The sequence below is a fragment of the Teleopsis dalmanni genome, chromosome 2, assembly GCF_002237135.1.
Source record: "Teleopsis dalmanni isolate 2A chromosome 2, ASM223713v2, whole genome shotgun sequence".
In the NCBI taxonomy this organism is placed as follows: Eukaryota; Metazoa; Arthropoda; class Insecta; order Diptera; family Diopsidae; genus Teleopsis; species Teleopsis dalmanni.
The window spans coordinates 121,721,461-121,739,311 of NC_051847.1; the positions used below are offsets into that span (position 1 = coordinate 121,721,461).

At 29.9% G+C, this 17,851-nt stretch overlaps 3 protein-coding genes across 3 annotated transcripts in view; 2 read left to right on the forward strand and 1 right to left on the reverse strand.

Annotated features, from left to right (window-relative positions):
- Window positions 1–184, forward strand: part of LOC119675606 (protein Lilipod-like) — an 8,281-nt gene extending 8,097 nt beyond the window's left edge. The window contains exon 8 of the mRNA XM_038086812.1: window positions 33–184. Coding sequence (XP_037942740.1) covers window positions 33–184 — 152 coding nt within the window. The remainder of the gene's footprint in view (window positions 1–32) is intronic.
- Window positions 185–222: 38 nt separating this feature from the next.
- LOC119675607 (protein Lilipod-like) lies at window positions 223–4,493 on the forward strand. The gene is made up of 5 exons (XM_038086813.1): window positions 223–265; window positions 383–999; window positions 1,067–1,298; window positions 1,365–1,521; window positions 4,329–4,493. Exons 1-5 carry the CDS (start codon window positions 223–225, stop codon window positions 4,354–4,356), a joined length of 1,077 nt encoding a protein of 358 aa, XP_037942741.1. The 3' UTR covers window positions 4,357–4,493.
- A 3,429-nt stretch (window positions 4,494–7,922) lies between these two features.
- LOC119681955 (coiled-coil domain-containing protein 149-B-like) lies at window positions 7,923–11,001 on the reverse strand (the record flags this gene model as incomplete). The annotated part of the gene is given in 6 exon segments (XM_038095271.1): window positions 7,923–8,712; window positions 8,790–8,928; window positions 9,317–9,401; window positions 9,808–9,915; window positions 9,973–10,116; window positions 10,182–11,001. Coding segments are annotated over 6 exon segments (1,722 nt in total). The 3' UTR covers window positions 7,923–8,015.
- Between the last annotated feature and the right edge of the window lie 6,850 nt (window positions 11,002–17,851).

Here is a 17,851-nt window from a genome sequence, read left to right on the forward strand (position 1 = left end):
TCTTTATTCTATTCTGTTTTCTACTTTTACAGCTCACTCGCATTCAAGCCCACCTTGTGTATGTGTTACTTCTAGCTTTACAACAGGATTACAAATTCCGTTGTTTCTGTTGGTGGTTCTTAAGTTCCTTAATAATGATTTGTGTAGTATAAATGTGTTAAATACTTCCTCAGTTCCAATATAACACATATACAGTAGACTCTCGCTAAAATAAAAGATATGATGTATTTTATATGCAGCTATTGTTATTTGGAGAGTCTGCTGTGTATGTAACTTATAATAACAATTATCAGCAAACGGCAAAATCATTAGAGCTTGAAGTTAAATATATAAAAACATTTATAAATATATTATTTTATTTGAAAAACTATATATTTTACAGTCTGCACTCCATTCGGCTTTGTGCGCTTGTTTGGCGTTGTGGGTCAAGTACTTGTTAAACCTCATCTGTTGCGAGAAGTCAATGACAAATATTACATTTTTCATGTGGAAGAGGCTAGTGTTAGACGTAAGCTGACTAAACGAGAAATGGAAAATAAAAGTAAAATCGGAAGACTAAATGGATTCAGTTATAATGGATTAAATACTAGTCAATTGAGCAATAGCAGTTTCAACGACAGCAATTTCAATAGTAGTCATTTAATAAATAATAGCAATAATAGAAACGAAAGTCATGGAAGTTACAGCATTGATACTAGCTCGCCGCATGAATTTAACAGCAGTTATTATCATCCATCTATAAAAACATTATATCAACGAAAACCAATGAACGGCGAACTAAACGACGAAGAAGCCGCACTCAATGAAAGACTGAGAGAATTGGAGTCTGAACGCAAAGAACTGGATAAATTGCGTAAATCTTCAGCATTTCAACGTAATTTTGTATATCCTTTTGCAATGTTACTGTTGTTATTCCTAACAGGCGTAACTATTTTGCTTGTTGTGCAGAACACACTCGAGTTACTTATTGGTATTAAAGCGTTGCCATTAAGTACGAGGGTAAGCATTATTCTATTGCTTTCGTTGTTAAAAATCGGATATATCTTATTTTTACCTTTTTTTGCAGCAATTTACACTAGGCATAAGTTCATTGTCCAAACTTGGACCCTTTGGTGCGGGCTTAGAGGTTTTCCTAATATTATACTTAGGAGCAACCTCTGCTGTGGGCTTTTATACAATGCCATTTATGCGCCATGTACGTCCACAGAAACGTAAAACTTCACTATCTCAATTGATACTCAATTGCGCGTTAGTGTTGATATTAAGTTCAGCCTTGCCACTGCTCAGTAGAATAATTGGTAAGTTTAGGTGTAATATTTATAGTTCTGCTGATATCAATGTTTTTTTATTTTTTTTTTTCATAGGCATTACCAACTTTGATTTGCTTGGCGATTTTGGTGCTATCGAATGGTTGGGAAATTTTCAGATTGTGCTTTTGTATAATCTGGTCTTTGGTACCACAACTGCACTTTGTTTAGCCAATAAATTTACAGCAACGGTGCGACAAGAATTGTGCGCACGGTTAGTAGAGAACTATGTGATTTTTACAAATTATATGTCATTTATTAACTGATATTTGCTTAAACGTCGCTACAAAACCATTGCCATCATACAAAGTCCACCAGTTGAGCGTACGCTGCTCTTACGCAGTATTCAACGCCTCGGCAATGGTTTTGCAGTGACGCAGCTAAGAAACTTAGCTAACTATTATGCGGAATATAATAGCATGAAAAGATAAGAAACAACTCATAAAATCTGTTAGTAACAAAATTGCTAATTTTACTAATAACCATCGAAAAATAACATACATACATATAAAAACACATATTTATAACTCAACTTTATGTATTTTAAAATATTTTGAATACAATTTAAAAACATTGAGGACCCAAGTCCTCATTCGACTAATTCGAGTGAAAGTAGTCATAAGTGTGTACCGAAATTATTTATTACTGATTTATTTATTTATTTATTATCAAGACCAGATAAAACCTGGTTAGCAATATAATTAGCTCTCTAATGGCTTATATACGGTTTATAAAGCTTTTCAAAATTAACTTATTTATATAGTTTTAAGTTTAACCAAATTGAGCTAAATAGGTGAACAAGAGTTCTTACTTTTTTGTGGAAAAAACTATGTTAAAAATATAAAATTTAAAAATTGTGTAGTGTTTCAAACAATTGTTTTCAAAATTAAATAATTTTTTATATATTAACGTTTTTTGTAATTATTTATTTGTAATAATGTAAATTAACGTAATAAGATTCTTTTAAAAAAACATACCATTTAGTGTAAATTAGTAATACAATTTAGCAAAATGGTGAAAATTGCGTTTTAATATATAGAAATTTTTTATTTTCAATTTCAATTTTTTAAAATTTATTTTTATATATTGGATTATAATAATGTCTAATTATTAGAATTGTATCACAATTAAAACATTAACTGAAAAGTTTTAAATACTTATTAAAATATCTTTTAATATATTTGAATTATTTAGGTAACACCATTTTGCCTAATTGTTTTTAATTTTATTTATTAAAATAAAAGAAAAATAGTTAAAAATAGTCTCCGTACATAATAAACATGTAATGAATTATAATGTTTTTAAATGTATTTTATAACTTATTTTGAGCACATACAACGTGTTAACTTATGTATAATACTTATTGTTATTTTTGTTTCGTAGTAAATAATAAAAAAAATTCATTTAAATTTTATTAAACATTTATTATTAAACATATTTCCATCATATAAACGCTTTTATATTTATACTAAAAATTAATTTCTATTCTTTCGTAAGCTTTTCCATTTCAAAATTATATATTCTGTATTCACAAATTAACAATATATTTTATTTTTAAAAATATAGTAATTTTTTATATATGATATTCAATTATCCTAAAGTATTTCAATAAGTACTTAATGGATACTTCCTCTAAATCTATGTTAGTTTTAAGTAAATAAAATAACTTAAAAAAAAATTTGAAAAAGAAATTTGTGAAAATATAACTCCGATTTTAAGCATATATGATTTTAATTACATTTTAAGGATTTGTTTTTAATAATACGTAGACTGTTAGTTTTAATAATGCAATATTATATATAAATTTTATTAACAATTTTAAATATCAATTTTAATTAAATTATTTTAAAATATAATTTAAGAATTTGATTAGTCATGTCAGTACATAAAGATAATCTGTAACTGACCTAAAGAGCAGTTTTGTAGAGTTTCATATTAAACGATAAGACATATTTTTATTATCCCTACTATTACATTATTTAAATATAAAGTCATAAGTTGAAACAAATTATTTCGCTGTAAAAGTTATTTATCAAAGATTGTTAAATAATTCATATATTCTTATATAGATCAGCGTTATGACAAAATAGGAGTAGTAAGAAAAATCTGTAGAAATATGCTGTTGGGAACAAAATAATAATGCCACCAATCTCCAAATTTGATGGATTATTCCAGACCACGCATAAATATTCTACTCCTAATAATTAAAAAAATTAAATGTTTCAAACGAGACTTTTTTTTTGCTATTAAATTTTATATATAAATAGTGAATATCAATCAATTTTGTCATATATAATATATGTTATATAAAACATTAAAAAAACTTAATTGTTCCTTATTAATTATTTAATATGAAAACTTTATTAAACATGTATTACTATTATTTGCATAAACATTAAGAATAACAATCATTAAGTTACATTTGCAAATAAATAAATCTCAAAGGATGTATATGTGTTTATTGCGTATATAATGTATGTGATAGAAAAATATTGTTTTATATAAATAAAAATTAAGTATATAATTATACAATATATAATAAAAGGAATTATAAAATTATAGTGTGTTTCATTGCTCGAAAACAGTTTCATACTTTAAAAACTTAAACTTCATCATACTATCATGCTTTTAAATATATTTTTTAGATACTATCTCTATAAACTCTATTTATTATTTATATAATAATTTATAAGTGAGCAGATTAGTCATTTAAGTTAAAATAAAAAACCTATAATTTATTATTTATATTTAAAACAAATTATTTTATTAAGATATTTTCCAATATTTCGACTATTTTCGATAGTCACCTTCAGGGAAACTGAAGATATCAATATCGAAGATAGTCGAAATATTGGAAAATATCTTAATAAAATAATTTGTTTTAAATATAAATAATATATTATAGTTTTTTTATTTTTATTTAAATGACCAATAAGAGGGCTACTTATAAATTATTATATAATATTTTTAATCACAAAAAAAAGAGTAATATAATATTTATATTTATTTATTTAATTTCAGATTGGGTGCAATTTTCCTAATTGGCTAACAGAAAAAAAAAACGAATTAAGTAATTTAAATACTGTGATTAAAAAAATTACGCTCAACTATATTTATATGTTAAAATATTATACAGACTACATGTAAAGAACTATATATGTATGGAACGATACCATTGTATTGTATTTATTATAACTAATTTTTAAATTTAAACTGAAAATCCTGTGCTTCATATTTTCTGGTTCATGGAATGAATTCTGATCACAGTACAAATTTGCTTCAAATGATGTTAATAGGAAAACGATAGGATTGAAGTAGGAAACCGTATTCTTTGAATTTATTACTATGGCTGCATCTACACATAAATGTCATTAAATAATAGAAATAGTAATATAATTTCTGGTTAAAGACCAAAAACAGAATTTATTATATTCCTTGTTGTTGCAATCCGTGAAAATCTTTATTGAAACATGAATCGAATTACGAGGCGAATACACGAGTTAGGATAGGTATGGGTGTAAGTAATGAGGAAGAAGGATTTTGCGATATGAATAGTGGGCGGATAGGGAAAATTGTAGATAGGTACATATTGAATTTAGCTACTTCAATGGGGTGTAGCCCCTTATCAATAGAGCCCAAATTAATGAGTGCATTTAAAAATAAAAATAGTCGAGTCGACACACCCATCATGATTAGTAGAATTGAAGTTAAATAATAAATTTGAAATTGACTTGCGTCACAAGTAACTGTTTAAGACGTGACTACTTATATGTTATAACCACAATTGATTAAGAACCGTTTTTGCTGCACGAGCAAAAACAAAAGTTCTCTTTTATCCATTTTTTATCCATTATCTATTCAGGTGGAGGCCTGTTGAGAATTTTGCTATTATACAAACGAAGTTTACTGATGTTAGCTTCGTTGCAATAGTTACGATATGTTCACGATACAAAGAAAGAGGTTGACTGATACAGCATGAATGGAGGGCTGAAGTGATCATGATATCATTCGGATATTCATCTGTGTGGACAAGGATATATTACTTAGTCATATTTTTGACCCATTGACAGCGGGTTGAAATTTCCAGAGTTGAGTTTTGACATATTTGGATATTGTTTCAATGTATATAGTTATAGCCAACATTTAATTATTACTGATACAATCTAGCAGAATGTAAAAAAATCTTTTGTCTTGCGATTTTAGATGAAGTTTTATAACAAATTATAATATAAATATCACCTCATCTAATCGATTTATATAAAGGATATAGAGTCTATTATTATCTGTAGATCTAATTCGAAAACTCCAAACATGGAAGTTATGTTGAAGGCGATATTTAGTAAATATTTTTAAAATATATATATATATATATTTATCCTTTAACTCCTAGGAGGAACAAAGGGCCGTAACAAATAACTTCCACTCGGTACGATTGGTTCCAATAGCTTCAACTTACCCCAGCCTTTCCGCATGTGTGACATTTCCGTGCTACCCATTGGGTTCCTCTCAATCGCCATTCTTGTGGTGTCACCAGTCGGTCTACGCAAAGACCTGATGGCATTAGATAAAAGATGTGGTTCACTAATCACTTTTAAAATTTCTTTTTTACCTAGTATATATACTAGCTTTTGTATCATTATGCTAAAATAATTTGGAAGCGACCGTCAATATTTATAACAGGTTCACATCCTAAATGGATAAACTTGAGGTTGATTTAATACCTGAACAAAATTAAACCAGATTTTATACATCAATTAATTTCGAAACTACACATTATATTAATGCTGGAACCTTTAAGACTGATTAATTATATTGTCGTGAAGATCAGATTCGACAATAATTTTACTAACGTTGCCTTCCAAAAGAAACTGATTGAGATCTTTGTTAGGTGAATTCTAACGCAAACTTATGAATGATTTTCAGATGATTGCGCTGTTGACGTATATATTCTTTTCAACTCGTCCAGCGTTTTTCAGGCGGAAATAATCGCAATTGGAGAGGGATGTAACGAATACAAAAACAGCATCGCTATTGTATTGTGTATTTAAGCAGAAATTCAGACTCTAAATTCAGTCATTATCACGTCTTAACTAGTGAATTAGAGTATAAGGTCTTTTATCATAGTTGACCGTAGATGAAAGAATCTTTTAACATGTAAGACAAGTAGAACATCATAGCATACATATATAAATAAACAAAGTAAAATAAATAATAAATAAATAAATAAAGTACTTATATAAACTACTACAACTTTTCTATAGTATTCATATTAAATAAAACGTAGCAATCCATCATGTCTCTTATTTACCATAACTCCGCACTATACCATGAGATAATCAAATATATATACAAAGGGTATTATTTCCTTTAAATCAGTGCAAATGCTTTCGATATAGATATCATAGTCACTTGTTGTTGTATTACAACACCTAGTAAAAAAACCAGCGGATTACAACGTTAGTATTGGGTTGGATTAATTACTTATTCGCTATCATATCTGAAAACCTTTTCAGACAGGTTCTCATATGTAATAATGAAGACGGAAGGAAAACTTTAATAGCAAAGTTAATTTTTAAATTAAAAACATTAACTTACCATTTTTGTTTCTGTTGATATGGTGTCGGCATTTAAACTATGTTGTAATCATCACGCAGCTGCCATTAGAATTGCGTCAGTTTTAAATATCATCGTCAAGTATGCATTTTATAAAAGTATTAATAGGTGTTTTAGGTGGCTCACATGTATGACAGAAAATGCATGGTGGCCTATATTCGCTAAGCGAGACATTGGCATCACTGCTGCAATCTGTCAAGTGTTATGTTTTGGCAAATAGCAGATATTATAATCAAATTTACTATGCTTAGAGCAAATCTAACTTTTTTCGATTTACAATAACTCTAAATTATTAATAAACGGTAAGTCTAAGACACACAAAAAGAATATAAATTTATAATTTTTTTGGATTAAACACTACCTTGAATCACTGTTTTTAGTTTTCTAACTTCTTCATGAATATATACATGATATATATATGCATATTTCATAGCCAGAATGTTTCAATTAATGTTGTTTCTGGTACATATTTTGTTAAATTCACTTTTGTTAATTTCTTTTATATATATAACGATCGTCGATATCAGTTATCACTTTTTGAAGTTGCATAATTAGAAAGAATTTCAATCTGTAAATAAAATAAAAAATATTAATATCAAAATATATATAAATAGTATATATGTTTGGATATATATCTGTTAGTTAAAACTCTTTTAAATAAGTTTGCAACTATTTTTTTATTAGTTTTGTTAATATATCTTTTATTATTATTTAACAATTATTTTGTAATAGCATTACTCGCTTATGTCAGCTGATTTTATTGATACTTTTTTATTAACTATTTTATTGTACAGTACAGAGTATTTTACCATTCACTATACAAAATGAGGAAAATTCTTTTTATATATATATTTAGTATTTGTAATATTGTTTCTTGTTACTAGGTACCTTTAGCATATGTTTAACTCTTTGTTTTTAACTATGACTAGAAATAAATATTTAAAAGCCTATGAAGATATGAATGTAGTATTTGGATGGGTTGTAGCATCTCTCTTGTAGTAGTAGTTTAAACAGGCGTTGTCTTATTATTCAAATTATATATAGTTGTTAACATAAAGCAAGAAAAAAATATACAAATATATAAAATAAATTATTTTAATGTATAGTATCATCATCCTCCTGTTCGTCTTCATCAGCTACTAAGGCTATTTGTGTATTGAAGTGCTCTTCATTTACTTCTTCGCCTACATCTTCACATGTTCCCACGACTTCGTCAAAATCTCGCATATCTAATTCGTGCAGAGCTTTTTGTACTAAAGCAGCTAGTTCTGGTGGCAAATCCTTCAAATCATTTAAACGTTCCTTGGCAATTGAATTTGGTAAATAATGTTTGAAATTGGAATGTATATGACTTCTGTGAACTGTTGAGGATTTGACCAAATTAGCATACAGATTAGTGCCACAGTCGCTTAGATTACACGCAGCTACATCAACACCATACTCAGATGAAAGTATACTGCGACCTGATTCAGTAGATAACGAAGACATGCCATCATCGGACAGACCACGTGAGGTCTTATTCGAATCATCTGGTTCGGAAGACATGGTACCAGAGTCTTCAGTTATATTACTGCCGGTTGTTGTTTTTATAGTGGTTACTGTTGTTGCATTTGTGTCATTTGTAGTGTTTGAATCCACTAAAGATGGACAATAACCGTGCAGAAGAAGTTGAGCTGGTGAATAGCCTATGATGTTGCTATCACACATAGTTGCTGCAGCATCCAATTCAGTGTCTATACCTGTTAGTTTTTGTATACGTTGCTCAAGCTCTGCAATTTTGGTAGCCAAAACTCTATAATATTGATTAAAATGGGATAATGTAATAATATGAAATTATATGTAATATAATTATAATTAATTATAGCTTACTTGTTTGTTTTTTTTTGATGACTTAAAGCTAAATTTTTGTCATTCAAATTATCCAACAAAGCCAGACATAATGATTTTAAATCCTGTATTGTTTCCGTCTTGGTAGGCAAATCAATGCCACTGGCCAATAAGTTTTTCACTAAAACCGATATATATATTTATATAGATATATAACTAAGTTATTTTATAGTGTATATATTGTTTATATAAAATCAACTATAATACATATGTGAAATAAATAGGTATATAAGTTTCAAAAGCAAAATATAGTTACAAACACAAATAAATTGATAAATAAATAGAAGAAATTAAAGGTATAGCACACTTGTATAAACACAACATCAGTATCTATAATATATATTTACAGTGAAAGCGCTATTAAATGAACACTCATAAACGGAAATATCTATTAGTCATGTTGTTAATTCCTAGTTATTATTTTATGTATTTCTAACCGGATAGAATTGTGTCCACTGAAGAAAGTTTTCACTGTATATATATAAATATAGTTTCTAAGCCTTTGTTACCTTGCTTGTGTGATAAAATGTTTTCTTCATTCGAATTGCTGCCTAGCTTAATAATACCCTTTTTACGTTTGGCATCCAACATACTCTGCGGATAGTTTTTAATTGCAGCATGAAAAATTGTATAAATAAATTGAATTAAGCATATCACAAATATACAAAAAATTTAACATTTTCCATTTCATTAAAAAATTTAAAAATATTTTTGAAAATGTTCTACGATTCTTCTATAGATAATTCTTCTATATAGTAATTTATAAATTTTTGGCTCTACTTTAAAAACTAAATTAATAAATGTTATAATGCATATATAAGGTATAAAATTAACTTAAAAATTATATTTATTTTTAGAATTAAAGGATAACTATTTTGTTATGTCCACTAGAACTGCCAGTTTTCATGGCAACGTTAACGTTATGGTAAAGAGTAAATATGCAAGTGACCGTCCTTTTAAAGAATTAGATAAGTTGATATATGTTTGCACCAATATATACCTTATATTTATTCATTGATTGCTTCGTTAGGTCCAGCTCATTTTCAAAATTCAGTAAGCGTTCTTGCAGGTATTTATTTTCCAACAAAATACTGTCAATATCAAGGAACTGCAAATACAGTATTTATGTATATTAAAATTCAATTAATTTTAAATAAATTTAAACCTTGGGATGAACTTCGTTAGCTTTCAATGCAACTAATAATTCGTGGTTTAAACGATGAGCCTTGCATTTATAGGCATCACGTTCGGTTATCAGTTCCTCCTTTTCATCTATAATTGCCTTGAAATCAAAAGCTAGCTGAGCATTCTGTAACAAACATTAAAACTGTAATTTAAATCATCACATATAATAAATAAACAATACTGAAATACCTTTTTCTTTAAATTCTCTAAATGACAAATAAAGTTAGCCCGCTCCTGCTTCCATTGCAACTCGTCGCTATTATGCACCTTTTCCATTTTGCTTACGTTTAACTGTTCCGACTTAATTGTTCGTTGAGGTTTAGCTTCCTTTGCACGCAAAATATCGATGTCACCTTGGAGCTCCACCAATTTCTGCTTCAAAGCTTCCACTTCAGTCGTCAGCTTAATATTGCGTTCTCTGGTTTCACGTAAGAGATTCGCTACACTGTTTTTATTGCCGCCCTCAACTGCATCGCAATTACCCAAATCGCTATAGCGTTTGATGGCGGAGTAGCGTAACTGCAGTGTTTCAGCCATTAATTTGAACTGATCACGTTCCGTGCGAAATTTCTCTAAATCTCGACGCAGTATGCGCACTGCTTCCACTTTGCTTTGCAGTTTGCGATGCAGCGCAGATGTCTCGACATTGTAATTCTCCATATGTTGCCCCAACATGTCATAACTAACCGCAGTCCTTGGCAATGTTTGACGATTACTCGGCAACTCGTCGTCAGACATTTTTTACACGAAAAAATATAAATTCGATTTTCAAAAATGTTATTTACAATATTTAAACATATTTTTTTTGATGGTTCGTGCAGTTTGTTATTCTGTATAAATATTTCCGAACTGTCAAATTTTTTCTTTCTTTGTTGAAATGTTTATCTTCGTGTGGTGAAAAAACACACACAAATGTCAAAATGTACAAATAGTCACAGGGTGATTTGTTCATCGTGGTGAAAATTATAGTTATAGAATCCAAATGAAATTTTATAATTGTTTTTTTTTTACATTTTTTTCAATTAAAATAAATAATATTTGTTAAAATAACAAAGAGACTTATAGCTAAATATTATTTAAATATCAAAATTACTATATAAACTTAATTGTTAATGTTATATATATTTAATTACTATATACATATATATAATATTACAAGTTAAAGTGTATATTACACAATATAAGTTATATTACTCAAAATGTTTAGTTCGTAAGCTTTTGTTAATTTATAATAAAGTTAGTCTGTAATACAACTCGAAAGCGTGCGTTTCACTTTGGTAGACACCTCACTTAATACAGATATAAACCCCCTGTTGAGAGATTTGTTTATATACTTATTTTTTACTATGTAAATTTTACATTGAAATGATTAAATTATTATAGTATTAATTTTTATTAATTTAAATTTAATATTATTATATTTTACATTTAAAACGCGCGTGCTGCTCCCCTTTATTTATTGATATGCAACCCAATAATGACTTTCGTTAACTTTGTAAGGAAAAAACTATTCTTGATACAGTTTAGCTTCATACATTTCTTACTTGATCTTTAACTTTCTTCTCTTTTCAAGTCCCATGGCAGCAGCACGCGTTTTTTAGTTTAACATAGTCTTATTTTAATTTAATTTTAAAATAATAAAGTATAAATTTCACTTGAATTTTAATTTAATTTTTTTTAAATAATAATTTTAAATAATAACAATAAATTTGAAATATAAATTAAATTTTAAACAATACAAAAACTTTTGTATTTTCTTTTACACGAACCTTAAAATTTGTATTAAGGCTCTTAAAATCCATTTTAAGGTTGCAGTAACACCCCAAACTAAATTTTACTCAAAAGCACTTTTAGCTTACTAAAAGTAATTTAACATCACTTTTATACGGCATTTACATTGGCCTCAAATGACTCATTTTGGTCAAAAATCGAAAATAAGAAGCAAATGACTCATTCTTGCATACAAAATTTCAAGCGCGAATGAGAACCATTGGATCACATTATGTATGAATGCGTTCTAACGAGGGTCGAATGCGTTCCAAATATTATATGTTCCAAATGCAAAGGAATACATTGAACATACATACACAAATAAAAGCTTTTCATGGCATTTTGACAGTTTGAGAAAGTTGTTTTTGACATATTTACAAAAAAAGGTAAACAAATGTTTGGTGGTTGCATTTTCTTGAAAACAATGCACCTCTCTTTGGAACTTCTGCTTCCCAAAAAGTACTTAATAGAAGCTAAAAATATGTTTTCAGTTTATATTGTAAACTTTCAAGGTATATTTAACCTCATGCGAAACTTTTTTTAGGCATAGGCTAAAAATCAAATCAACAGGCAGGTTGAAAAATCAGCTGTTTAAAATGAGAACAAATGAATTACAACAAATGTAAACACTTTCCAATTGCTCATTCAAAATGAGCCATTTTCTGCCAGTGTAAACGTTATATTAGTAAGAAACATCAGTTTTATAAGCATTGCGTACACCTTAAAAGCAGTTTAATGTTTGAATTACGAGTATTAGCTGTTATTATATATTTTTAGCAAAAGTGAAACACGGTCCGATGTATTTTTAACATGTTCTTTACTTCGCTTTATTAACTATACTAAAAATGAATAATGAATAATAATTACAAAAGGAATATAGAATAATGACAGGCCAGAGTTGCCAGGCAATTAATATTTAAAAAAGTACTTTACATAACAACACCCCCTCTTAAAGTGCTTTTATTATGTGTAAAATATGACTTTAATATTTCATTCCTAATTTCCGTAAGCAATTAACATGCTTTTCTGTAGTGAGTCCTTTGGTAAGGACGTCTGCGGGCATTTCTTCTGTTGGCATATATTTGATTTTAACAGTGCCGTCGTTAACCTTGCTGCGAATAAAGTGATAACGAATATCAATGTGCTTTGTCCGTGGATGATACCTGAAGCTTTCCGTTAATTTTTGAGCGCTTTGATTATCATTAAAGATTTCAATTGTCTTACTTGTAATGCCAACATCATCAAGGATTGCCTTTAGGTATAACGCTTCTTTTGTGGCCTCAGATATGGCCATATATTCTGATTCAGTGCTTGAAAGCGCTACTGTACGTTGCTTTCGAGCTTCCCAACATATCGCTGCTCCTGATATAATGAACGCATACCCTGAATATGAACGTCTATCGTTTAAGTCAGCGCCCCAATCAGCGTCAACCAGTCCATACAATTCTTCATTGTTTTTCTCATACAATAGACCATAGTTGCTTGTACCTTTAAGGTATCTTAGAATTCGTTTTGCTGCTTTCCAATGTTCCACGTTATAATTTGAATTGAACTGGCTAAGAAAGTTTACAGCAAACGCAATATCAGGTCGAGTTGTAACAGCTAAGTACATTAATGCTCCTATCAAGCTTTGATAGGGATACATCTTCATAACACCTTCATCAATTTTTGTTGGTTTCGTTAACTTAATGTTCAATTCTATGGGAGTCTTCACTGGTTTACAGTCTTTCATATTGAACTTTTCAATAATGGTTTTTGCATATTTCTCTTGTGAAAGAAAAACTTGATGATTGCTTAAATTTTGATGAAACTCGATGCCAAGACAATTACTTACTATTCCCAAATCCTTCATTTCGAAATCATTCGCAAGTGCAGCCTTTATTTCTTTTATACGAAACTTATTATTGGACGCTATTAGTAAATCGTCTACATATATTGTCATCAAAACAATGTCGTTGCCTTCACGCTTAGTGAATACACAAGGATCCTGTTGTACTGCACTTAGACCCATATTCTGTAGTTTCTTTGTCAATTTCATGTACCATGATAGCCCAGACTGACGGAGTCCATAAAGAGCTTTCTTTAATAAACACACAGTGACTTACTTGATTTAATCGCCTTTAACTAATGCTGCGCTGTTTCTTTAACTTTTCCACACAATATTGTTGAAGTTTTTCCTACTGGTTTTGATGAAACAACTTTGTTCAGGAATGGTATAAGATAATCGGGAATTTCCATGAAGACACTCTCTTCGAGCTCTCCATTTAGGTATGCTGTAATGACATCCATCTGATGGATCTCCAAATCCATTTTTGCTGCCAGTGCCGCAAGTAGTCTTATAGATGTTGAACGAGCGACTGGAGAAAACGTATCATGAAAGTCTTCACCTGGTCGTTGTGCAAAACCCTTCGCTACTAATCGTACTTTCTGTTTTCCGTCATCTTTAGTTCGAAGCACGAATCTATTCCCAATAACTTTTCGTGATTTCGGTCTTTCGACCACTTCCCATGTTTTATTCTTTAGTTGTGCCACCATTTCGTCTTCTAGCGCTTTTGACCAGGAATTTGTTTCATCGCTTTCAAGTGCCTCCAAAATCGTTACTGGAGTTTGATATGTAGTGAGAAACGCCATTTCACAATCTTCAAAAACGTTGTTGTCAGGTTCATCATCTGAATGGTTTTTATCAGCAATTTTTCTTACTGAACTTGTATTTTCGTCTTCGTTGGATGATTCTTCACCATTCCGATTTGACGTGTAATATTCTTTTCGAGGCCTACCGCGTGAATTTGTGCGAATAAGTCTCGGACGACCTCTTCTACGAATGGAGTTTTCTTCTCGCGTATCTGTATTTTCTACAATTTTCGGATTGACCGACAGTTTCTGATTTTCACAATTTTCGAACGCAATATCGATATAATCATTTGTTTGGCAGTCGTTTTCATTGTTAATATAAATGTTTTCGTATTTATTATGATAGATATTTTTGTTTACGAACACGACATCACGACTTATTGTTATATTTCGTTTTGTAGGTGACCACAGCCGATAGGCTTTTGCTTCGTTTGAATATCCAACAAACATGTAAGGTTCTGACTTAGAATCGAATTTATCTCTAGTCTTATCCTTTTTTAGGACATATGCTTTAGAGCCAAATACTTGAAAATGTACAATAGTTGGCATTTTACCAGTCCACAACTTGTGCGGTACTACACCGTTCAATGCTTTTGTAGGACACCTATTCCGAATATAGCACGCTGTATTTATGGCCTCTGCCCAAAAATTTGGCGGAACTTCAGCTTGTTTCATCATGCAACGGGCCATTTCAACTAGAGTTCTGTTTTTACGTTCAGCAATACCATTTTGCTCCGGCGTATATGGAGCAGTTAAGCGTCTTTGTATACCAAATTTCCTCAAGAATAAATTAAATTCAGAATTAACGTATTCTCTACCATTGTCTGATTGTAAAGCCTTAATTCGTTTACCCGTAAATGTTTCTACTGCTCTTTTGTATTGCTTAAATACATTTAATACATCGGATTTTTGTTTTATAAAATATACATGACAATAGCGTGATTTGTCATCAATAAATGTTACGAAATATTTTGCATCCGAATTTGATGCTGTTCTCATTGGTCCGCACACATCACTATGCACGATCTCTAATAAGTCACTTGTTCTAGTTTCTTTACTCTTAGGAAATGACTTTTGTATTTGTTTTTCACTAATACAAATTTCGCAAGTCGGAAGTTTTTGTTTAGGATTTAATTTTAATCCGTGTACTAGGTTATTACTAGCCAATTTTTTAAGATCGTTTTCATTTATGTGGCCCATTTTCTGGTGCCACTTTTCAATGTCACATTTTTCTTCAGCAACTTGTGCAAAATGATTTTTATTTTCAACAATAAAAAGATTTCCACATCTTTTCGCTCGAGTTATAACCTTCTGATATTTGTCCAATACGATTGCATCTGAAGGGCGAAAATGCACTTCATATCCGCTGTCTACTATTTTTGATACAGAAAGTAGACTTGTACGCAAGTCCTCGACATATAGAACTTCTTTAAGATCAATGTTATTATCACGACCGTATACGTCTACAGTTATTTTCATTTTACCGACGCCGTTTATATTTGTTGTGTTGTCGTTTGCTAAGTTAAGCACTTTATTCGATTTTTGAAAGTCTGTAAAATATTCACGGTTTGCACTTAAATGGGCAGTACATCCACTATCTAGGCACCAATAATTTTCTTTTATTGAGCTAATAAATGCATCTTCAACATGATAGCTAAAATTATTGTTTACAGATTTTTCCGAATTTTTCAATTGCGTGTTATTTTCAGCTTTTGCTTTATTTTTACATTCACGTGCAAAATGTCCGATTTTGCCACAATTAAAACATTGTTTGTTTCGTTTAGAATCACTGTATCGTTTGTTTTGTTTTGCGTTTCGGCTTTTATTTCGATTTATGTATAGAGAGTTTTCATCACTATGTCTGTCTTCTTTTGTCCTTTGCGATTCAGCTTCTTCTAATATTTTCACTCGAAGTATGTCTGGCTTTGGCAGCTCGTCGCGCGTTTCTAACGCGCACCTGAAAGTATTAAAAGAGTCGGGTAGGCTATATAGGAGCAGTATGGCCAGAAGCTCATCCCCGATGGTGACGTCAATTTCCTTTAATTTTGCCACGGCTTCAAAAAAATCGTTGAGGTGCTCTCTAACCTTTTCACCCTCCTTCATGCGCGAAAGTGCAACCTTTTTCAGCAACGTCGCCTTGCGCGCAGGCCCTTTTGATGAATATGTGGCTTGTAGTTTCATCCACATTTCGTTTGAATTTGTGCATTCTGCAATTAATCTTAATTCTGATGCACTTACTGATAACATTATATCAGCACACGCTTTCTGATCAAAGCTGATCCATTTTGCAGCCCCTTCGCCCGTTGGACACGACGCAGTACCTTCGACATATGACCATAAATCGTTTTTTATGAGAATAGCTTTCATTTGTAATTTCCATGTATCGTAGTTTTCCGCGTTAAGCGGTTCAACTCGAATCACCGTTCCCGACATTTTTATACACGTATTAAATCTACTTTTTATGTGCACGTGCTTTTTACTTCGCAGTGGAAGCGTGCTGGGCCCATAACCTATTATATATTTTTAGCAAAAGTGAAACACGGTCCGATGTATTTTTAACATGTTCTTTACTTCGCTTTATTAACTATACTAAAAATGAATAATGAATAATAATTACAAAAGGAATATAGAATAATGACAGGCCAGAGTTGCCAGGCAATTAATATTTAAAAAGTACTTTACATAACAACAGCTGTAAACTATTAATAAGTATTTAAATTTTATTACAAATAACATAAGAGGCAGAATAAGTATTTGCGGAAAAGAAAATAGTAAAATTGTTGGAATGCACAAAATATAGAAAGGACATAATTTATGAAATAGTAATCGCATTTCTCGTAATTTTGTTAATTTTATACAGGAATATCCTAAAATCTCCATTACTGTTTTATTATTTTTTCCTACCATTTTGGTAATAATATCTTTCTTTTGCAATAAAAGTGAAATAATTTGTAGTTTCACTCTATCCATTTTAAAATATTTAAAATTTAAATTTTTTGTTCACCGCTTAACACCTGACTGATTGACAGCTAGCTTAAAAGTACTTTTAGTTCTTGTGTGTAAACACTCTAAAAACTAATTTTAAAATCAGTTTTAATTAGTTTTCAATAGTTTTTAGACGCAGTGTTTGTTGATGACTTTACAATGTAAAAGATTATAATTATGAGAAATATGGTAATACTTGCAAAATCATATATCAAGAACAAAGATAATAATTTTTGATTGATGAATAAAAAGGCTGAATAGATTTGTTTTTATTTTTGTTTTTTAATTTTATATTGTCTATATAAATATTGTCGATTGTTCGCAGTTTGTTTTGATTTGTACCTTAAATCGGAGTATTACTACAACTCAATCTAAGTATTATTACAATACTTAGGTAGCTTCTAATTTGACAGGCACGAGTTCTAAGCCTGGCACTTGCAGTCCAAACAAATTATATACGGACTATAAACTAA